The sequence below is a fragment of the Microtus ochrogaster genome, chromosome 10 (assembly GCF_000317375.1).
Source record: "Microtus ochrogaster isolate Prairie Vole_2 chromosome 10, MicOch1.0, whole genome shotgun sequence".
Classification (NCBI taxonomy): Eukaryota; Metazoa; Chordata; class Mammalia; order Rodentia; family Cricetidae; genus Microtus; species Microtus ochrogaster.
The window spans coordinates 74,089,841-74,098,685 of record NC_022016.1 but is presented as its reverse complement, the minus strand read 5'-3'; the positions used below and the strand labels follow the sequence as shown (position 1 = coordinate 74,098,685).

Below are 8,845 nucleotides of genomic sequence, written 5' to 3'. Positions count from 1 at the left end.
CTCCCTAAAAGGCAGGGGACACGCCGTTGCCAGGCCCTCCACTCACCTACCAACGAGTCAGGAGAGCGTGGTGGCTGAGTGTACAGACCCTGAAACCATACACTTGCAAGCTGTGTGAGACAGGCCAGATTACCTGACCTCTCTGTGCTCGTTTGCTCATCTGTTGAGAAGTAAATAGTAACATCTCCCAGGTTAGGCATTCACAAAGTGTTAATTATTATTTACAATCACCTAGGGTAACCCAGGGCCATCTGGTGTACTTCTGCTGTCTCAACACAATTACTAATAATGACCTTGTTTGCAATCAAGCATGCCCCAGTTTGGATGACCAGTGACTCACTACCAGCCCACATTTACCCAGGAGGGGAGGTCAGTTGCCTGGAATCACTGCCTGCATTCCCCAACCCCACCTCCAGGGTCTCAGTAGCCCAGGCTAGTCTGAAACTTACTATATGGCCCAGGAGGACCCTGAGGTTTTAATCATCCTCCCCTGACCTCCCCAGCGCTGGGCTTACAGGTGTGGTCAGAACTGTGCCTAGTAAACACCAAGGTAAAATCTGAACTTTCTGGGCTTCTGCCATTGCCCTCTGACCTCTGCCCTCTACCTGGAGATTCAGTTCATGCCATCCTAACTCCGCCAGTTCCTCAGAGGCCTGCTCCAGGGGCCTGACAGCAAGGAAACAGGGCCTCTCTCTGCCAAGGGTGAGTTTTTGTGTTCCCTGCTGCCAGTCCCATCCCGCCCCCTCATTGTGCCAGGCTTGCCCGGTGGCAGGCCCTTCTGGCATCCCCTCAGGCCTTATCTCCCCTTTCTCTTGACTTGATTCCCTTGTCAGAGCAGAGGACTTTCTGTTCTGTTCAGGTGTGTGTGTGTGTGTGTGTGTGTGTGTGTGTGTGTGTGTGTGTACTGCAGGGCAGGCCTCACCCTTCTCTAGAGAGAAATTCTCAGCACTCAGAAAGGAAAAACTCCTAATTAGTGCACAGCTATAGCCTCCAGCTGTTGCTCAAATAGGCCCAGGCCAGGTCAGAAATCTCTCGTAGCTTGTATGGCGATAGGTACTGTCACTGTCTTGTCTATGTGGCCATCCCAGGGTGGTCTTTTCATCCCCACCCCAGAGGGGATTTTTCCCAGAGCTAAGCAGATTTCCCACAAGCTAAAGTTTTCAGGCTCCTAGTTAAGATAGTTTTATCATTAGCAACAGGACTGACAGTCTGTGCTCTTTTGCAGAGAGTGAAGAAGGAGCTAGCACACAGAAGTAGAAGCCCGTAGCTCCGTGTTAGCACTGTTGTCTCAGCTCGGAGACGGCTTCTCTTTCCTGTGTCACCCGGTGTCTTCTGAGCGAGCTTGAGAAGCATGGCTGATGTCAAAGTTTGCCATCTCCTTTTCTCCTTCACTCCGAGTCACCAGACCCAGCTGTCAGAGGACACAGCAAAAGCAGTGGTGGGCTGGGTCTCTCCTGGCCTGGCCTCTCCCCATGGACCAGTTAGGCCTCCGGTCAACCAGTTCTTCCCAGACTACATATCAGGCCGGCTGTACAGTGACCTGCTGGAGCAAAAGTCAGTACCTGATGACCGGGCCTCCTCTGCTTTCAACCAGTGTGTGACCCTGGATGAGACTCCGGGATGCTCAGCTGAAATCAGGAGAGCTCCCTCTTTTTCTCCACCTCCCATTTTTTTTCTGACAAGGTCTCGCTATGTAGCGCATGCCAACTTGGAACTAGTGATTCTCTTGCCTCAGCCTCCTGAGTTCTGGGGCTACAGGTCAGTGGGATATGACTACGGGTCAGTGTGGTCCTAAGAGACAGTGTGGCCCGGGGACTCTCAGGCCACATCCACAGTGCTGAATGGGGACCTGTGTCTTCTGAAGCAAACTCAAACCAGGCACCCCCCACTCCCACCCCCGTCTTCCATGGCTTGGAGGTCATGGACGTCTCAGCAGCTCCCAAAGAGAATGTTTTCCCACTGTCCCAGTCTGGGGACAGAGACCACAGACTTCGGGGCTGATGTACATTGTCCTCACTCCTCTCTGACAGCAGAACCTCGATCACCTAATTTCTCTGGGCTTCATAGAATTTCTTCTATGAGTGGTGCTCATGAGCAGGAGGCATGGGTTCCAGGGGACCTCCATGTAGTGTTGGGGTGTATGCCTGTCATTGACAGGACGTCATGATTGTTTTGCATGCAGACTCCAAGGTAGTGCTCAGATATTCACAGCATGTTTCAGGAGCACTGTCAAGTTCATGTCTCTGGCTTCTTAGTCCTGGAGGTCAAAGGCCTCCTTAGCAGGGACTGTCAGCTCTTGACAGGCTGACGGGTTGTTGGAGTGGGTACAGTATAGTGATGAGCCTGGAGTTAGCACCTGGTCTAAATCTAGGGCTCAGAGCTCACTGGTTGCGCCACCTGAGTGGCCTTAGTCCTCAGCCCTGTTCCCTGAGCGAGACTGTGGCAGGCAATGAAATAGCCATTATGGAGCTGCTGTGATCAGGTGTCAGCTGCCTCCTGATCCCCCTGACCCCAAGCAGAATGGCTAGACTTACTGTTCAGGGCATCCTCCATCTCTTTCTTGCTGTTTGCTGCGTGGTACCAGGTGATTAGCAGGCCATCCCGGTGACTGATATGGCCTGTGCTTAGCATGTAGTCCAGCATGTCAGCGTCTGAACGGCAAACTGCATCTTGATCACAGCCTGGAACCAATGGTAAGGGGTTGTTATCATTATCTCTTGCTCAGCCCAGCGTGCTTAGGTATAATTCTACCACTACGGATCTAGCACTCTATCCAGTAGACAGACAGCAGGACCCACAGCCCCTGGTTCAGTAAAACACAGTGAGACTAGCCTGGTGCTGTGTCTCTAATCCTAGCAGCTGGGAGGCCATAGCAGGAGGATTGGCACCAGTATGAGCTCAGCCAGGATTAAATAGTGGTTCTGGGTCAGCTGGACTATAGAGTAAAAATCTCTTTCAAGTAAATTAATAGGGGCTGGGGATATGGCTGTTAGTGAGGTGCTTGTTTGCCTACACTGTGAGGTTCTGAACTTAACACCTAGCCAGCACATAAACCAGCTGTAGAGGCATATACCTGGCATCCCATCACTAGGGTGGTAGAAGCAGGGGAATCAGAAGTTCAAGGTTGGGCCGGGCAGTGGTGGCACATACCTTTAATCCCAGAACTCGAGAGGCAGAGGCAGGTGGATCTCTGTGAGTTTGAGGCCAGCCTGGTCTACAAGCAAGAGCTAGTTCCAGGACTGGCTCCAAAGCAACACAGAGAAACCCTGTCTCAAAACAAAAACAAAAAACAACAAAAAAATCCCCCAAACAAAAAACAAAAACAAACAAACAAACAAACAAAAAGTTGTCTTTTGATACATAGTGAACTTGGGACCAGTATGGGATACAGGAGTCTTGTCTTAAAAATCAAACGAGGGCTGTCAAGATGGCTCCAAATCTCATGACTTGAGTTTAATTCCTGAACCTCACATGGTAGAAGGAGGAAATTGACTCTCACAAATTTCTCCTTTGACACACACACTAAATAAATGAATGTAAAAACAAAACCCAGCCAGAAGACAGGGAACTGTATGGATTCCTGGGGCTGCAGAGACCATCCTGTTGGCTTTGCATCATTAGGAAAGGGAGTAGCATTTAGGAGGTACCTGGAGGGATGGGTATACACTTGACAGAAGAGGAGGATATAGATAATTCTGGACTGAAAGAGTAGTGTAGGCTTAGCCATAAGAAAGAATGTTTGTACAAAGACATGGGCACTGCCTGGTCTTCATGGGAGAAGGAAAGCTTCATCTCCAGTGAAGGAGTTGAGTCTGTGCATGAAAAGGGACCAAGAGAATTGTTTAGAAAGGTCATGCTGCTGGGCGGTGGTGGCGCAGGCCTTTAATCCCAGCACTCGGGAGCAGAGGCAGACCAGACAGATCTCTATGAGTTCGAGGCCAGCCTGGTCTACAAGAGCTAGTTCCAGGACAGGCTTCAAAGCTACAGAGAAACCCTATCTTGAAAAATAAAATAATAATAATACTACCATGCCGGCTGCCAAGAGCAGTGGCTGGTAAGAGCCCATGGAGACAGAGTCCCTGCAGGAGTCTAGACAAGATCCCTGAGCTTCTGAGGGCAGTGCTATTTGGGGATAAGAGGGGAAGGTGGGAAGCAAAGCCTCAGAATCAGGATAGGCGTGGGTTTGAGGGGGGCTGTGTCTGGGTGCCTAGAGAGCCCTTTATCAAGGAGAGACTGCAAGGACCAGCAGGTGTGTAGGAGGAGCGTGAAGGCTGCTCAATGTCCAAGAGGGAACGTCCCTCCAAAAGCACAGGAGGAGGTCTTGGAGATTTGGTGATCAGGAAAAGTCAATGGCACCTTCTGCTAGGGATGAAGGTTGGTAGGGCTGACGTATGAAAGAGCTGAATAGAGCTGGATGTATGGGCAGAGTTTTGTGGGGTCAGGGATGAGAAATGGCAGGGTTGGCCGGGGAGTACAGGAAGGAAGAGTTCCTACCTGCTTGGGTGCTCCGATGCAAGGTGAGGCCCAGGACCATTGAAATGGTCAACACCAGGGTCACACTGACACTGCCTGCAAGGATCCACTTGGTCTGGCTGTTCGAGCACCACTTCTTGCAGGACATTTTGACCCTCCCTGGAGAGAATTCCTTTCCAGACTCCACAGGCACAGTCCCTGAGGCTCTGGTGCGAGGCAGGAGCCTGCAGGTACCTAGTCCTCCTCAGTTCTGGCCACTCCTGCAGCCTGGGCGGAGAGAGCTCAGAAACTCTGCCCTCCTTCAAACTCTCCTCTTCTTCCCCTCACCCCATGCTGTATCTTCGCAGGCTAAGCAGAAAGTCCTGCCACCCCCCAAATGACCTTTGAGCACAGCAGGAAGCAGTGGAGGACTGGATGGAGTCCCGACCACTGGCACAGGAGTAGGGATCTATTCCAGCTGTGTTGGGTTTCCTGGTGGCCTGGAGCAAGCCGAGGTGTCCTCCCAGACCTTGACCTACCCCTGTGTGGAAGGAGGCAGCAGAAGAGGGCCACCTTTTTACTCTTTTCAATCTAGATCTTTCTGTCCTGCCCCACAGACATGAGCAGATTAGATCTGCCCCGAGGACATGGATTTCCTTCTATCTGAGATGGTGGCTGATAGACTGGGCTGGGATGGTAGCTGATAGCCCTGGCCTGTGAACCTGGGTGAGAACAGGCCACCTCTGGGGCAGCAGATCCACAGGCAGGGCTGAGTCACCTGCTCAGGCAGACAGGCAGGGTTCTAGGGGCAAGAGGATGAAAAAAGTTAGGGACGTCCTCTATTTCACAGGCCAGGGAACTCAGAGGGGCCAGAGGCAGCTGTGAAAAGCGTGCAGAGGGCCTGCAGTTTAGAGGTTAGGGACAACAGGCAACAGGTTAAATAAGGCTAAATGAGGGGCTCTCTCTTATGCATTCCTTGGCAGTAATGAATAAAATACGGTTTTTGCTTTTCCAAGAAGTTTATTTCTTTTCTTTTTTCTTTCCTTCCTTCCTTTCCTTCCTTTCCTTTCCTTTCCTTCCCCTTCCTCCTTCTTTCCTTCCTTCCTTCCTTCCTTCCTTCCTTCCTTTCTTTCTTTTGGTTTTTTGAGACAAGGTTTCTCTGTAGCTTTGGAGCCTGTCCTGGGAACTAGCTCTGTAGACCAGGCTGGCCTTGTGTCTGCCTCCCGGAGTGCTGGGATTAAAGGTGTGTGTCACCACCGCCTGGCCAAGAAGTTTATTTCTTGTCACAAGACCACCACCAAATGGTTCCTGTATCCCCATGTCACAGACGATTTTGTCCCAAGTCACGTTTGTGCCCCATGTAAGCAGGGCCACCTTGCCCACCCCAAAAAAACTTTGTAATGTTTTTAAAAGTTCAGTTTTGGGGTTTTCTACTGAGATTTGTTCAGCCCTGGTATTTATAACCCTAAAACAATGCCCTTCTCTTGTCACTTGGGGTTGGTCTCTTCATGTTCACCCCAAGGTGGCTCACTGGGTAAAGGTGCCAAGCCTATTGACCTGAGTTCAGTCCTCAGGTCCTGTATGGTAGAAGGAGAAAATCAAATTCTACAAGTTGTCCTCTGACTTCTATACATACCCCCAGTCACCACAAAATAAATGCAATTTAAAAATGAAAATATTTAGGGCTGGGCGGTGGTGGCTCATGCCTTTAATCCCAGCACTCAGGAGGCAGAGGCAGGAGGATCTCTGTGAGTTTGAGGCTAGCCTGATTTACAAGAACTAGTTCCAGAACAGCTAGGGCTATTACATAGAGAAACCCTGTTTCAAAAAACAAAAACAAACAAAAAAAGATTTTAAAAAATATTTAAATTTTGTTTTGTGTGTATGTACTGTTTGCCAGTACACATGCATTTGTGTGTGTAAGAGTGTGTGTAGGCCAGAGGTCAACGTTAGGTGTCATTTACTTTATTATCTTAAAATATTATTTTCTATATAAGGGTATGTGAATGTAGTAGGAGGCCAGAGGCACTAGGGTCCCCCGGAGTTCCATAGGATGGTTGTGAGCCACCCTATGTGGCTGCTGGGAACTGAACTTGGTTCCTTGCACAAACAGAACACTCTCTACACTCTCTTAACCACTGAACCATCTCTCCAGCCCCCACTTTAGCATCTGAGAGCTTCTCCTTCACCTGGACCTCACTAATCAGGTGAGGCTGCCTGGCCAACCAGCCCTAAAGTTTCTCCTTTCTCCACTTTGCCTGTGCTAGGGTCACAAGCATGCTCCCTCACGCCTGGCTTAAAACTTAGTTCTTCAGGAGGACCCTTGATGTTCAGAAGTGTCGATTAAATAGTGGAGACAGGAGTTCAAGGCCTTCCTCAGCTACATAGCAAGTTTGAGGTTATGCTGGAAATCATGAGACTGTTTCAGAAATAAAAACAATAAGTTCTGGGACTCTCAATGCTAGAACATTCTCTCTCTCTCTCTCTCTCTCTCTCTCTCTCTCTCCCTCTCTCCCTCTCTCCCTCTCTCTCCCCCTGGAGGAACAAAAGGGAGCTGGCGGAAATGAGGGCTCTGCATTGTTCTCTTTCTCTTTTGCATGTATGTGTATATGCGATGTGTGACAGCCAGAGGTTGATATCTGTCATCTTTGCTGTCCCTTCATGTTGTATACTGAGGCTGGGTCTCTCACTTGAAACTACAGCTTGTTGATTGGGCTACTCTAGCAGATCACCCTGCTCGGGGATCCTTTGTCTTTGCTTGTTGAGCCCCGGCATTGCAGGCCGGCCATTGTGCCCCCCCCCCCAGCTCTTATGTGGGTGCTGAGGATTAGAGCTAGGGAAAAGAGAAAACCACTTATTCTATGGCAAATACGAGTGAGCCTGACCTGGGAACATGGGTTCAAGTTTCCCTAAATGAAAAAGGTTGCATGGATTTTTATAATGCTAGAAGAAGCATCGGTGTATTTATAGAGTGCGATGGGGCTGCAGCAGGATAGAGATATAGGAACAGATATAGAGGCTGTCTGGTGGGATTCTTAGTGCTAGAGCTGGCGGGGAACTAGCTGTGTCAAAGTGACACTTTCTGAGATGTTCATGGAAAAGTCAAGAAGACATTGGGTCACATATTGGTAGGTGGTTGATAGTAAGTGGCTATTAAGAGTGGTTATGAACTAGACAAGGTGTCACACACCTTTAACCCAAACACTTGGTGGCAGAGCAGGAAGAATGGCCAAGTCAATGTCTCTCTCTTCTCCCTATCTCTCCCTTCTTTGGTGCGTGTTTCTGAGACAGGGTTCTGGAACTCACTCTGTAGACGAGGCTGGCCTTGAACTCATAGAGACCTATTTGGCTCTGCCTCCCGAGTGCTGGGATTAAAGGCATGTTCCACCACACCCAGAAGTAGTAGATATTAATAACACTGACTGCAAAACAAAGGAAATGTTTTACTTTATTGATTTAAAGGGGAGGAATCTCTGACTATATGGTGAATGTCTGGAGAAACTGCTATGTGCTAGATTAGATTTGATGCACAGCCATAAACCAAGTTACTTTGGGCCTAGTGGCAGGACGCCAATTCTGCTGTCTTGCCTACCTGGGGTCTCCTGTGTTTGATAGTCACAGCAGAGAACCATCTGCTCTACTAGGAAGCTGTAGCTGATCTCACAGTGACAACATCTGAAGCCTCACAGGAAGGACCCCCCTTCCTTTTTGTGGTTCATAGATTGGACCTGGGGTCTCACACATATTAGACAAGCTCTCTAGTATAGAACTTAGCCCTGAGCTTTGCCTTTTTTTTTTTTTTCCCGCGTTTTGAGACAGGATCTCACTCTAAGTTGCCAAGGTGGTTTTGAATTTTCTGTAGCCCATTTAACTTGTCGACCTCCTGTCTTGGCCTCCCCCAGTAGCTGAGATGACAATCATGTGCCACCAGGGCCTACTTTTCTCCTTTGAGACAGGAATGCACTTTATAGCTCATGCTGCCATTGAACTCCTAATCTTCCTAGCTCTACTTCTCGAGGGTCAAGTGTGTGCCGTGGCTAAAGAAGGACTTTATTATTTTGTGCGTGCGTGCGTGTGTGTGTGTGTGTGTGTGTGTGTGTGTGTTATGCCTGCATCTGTGTCTGTGTACTATGTTCATGATTGGCGCCTAAGGAGGCCAGAAATGGGCACCAGTTCCCCTGGAATTGGGATTGCAAATGGTTGGAAATCAAACCCAGGTCTTCTGGAAGAGTTGCCAGTGCAGGGAGCCATCTCTCCAGTCCCAGGAAGGACTGTTGTTGTTGTTGTTGTTGTTGTTGCTGCTGCTGCTGCTGCTGCTGCTCTTCTTCTTCTTCTTCTTCTTCTTCTTCTTCTTCTTCTTCTTCTTCTTCTTCTTCTTCTTCTTCTTCTTCTT

The 8,845-nt window shown here is 49.2% G+C and overlaps 1 protein-coding gene across 1 annotated transcript in view; it reads right to left on the bottom strand.

Annotated features, from left to right (window-relative positions):
* The window catches only part of Fam151a (family with sequence similarity 151 member A), a 12,503-nt gene extending 7,079 nt beyond the window's left edge, over window positions 1-5,424 (bottom strand). The window contains 2 exon segments of the mRNA XM_026782291.1: window positions 2,535-2,681; window positions 4,495-5,424. Of these exon segments, the coding sequence (XP_026638092.1) occupies window positions 2,535-2,681; window positions 4,495-4,621 (274 nt within the window). The 5' untranslated portion in view covers window positions 4,622-5,424.
* Between the last annotated feature and the right edge of the window lie 3,421 nt (window positions 5,425-8,845).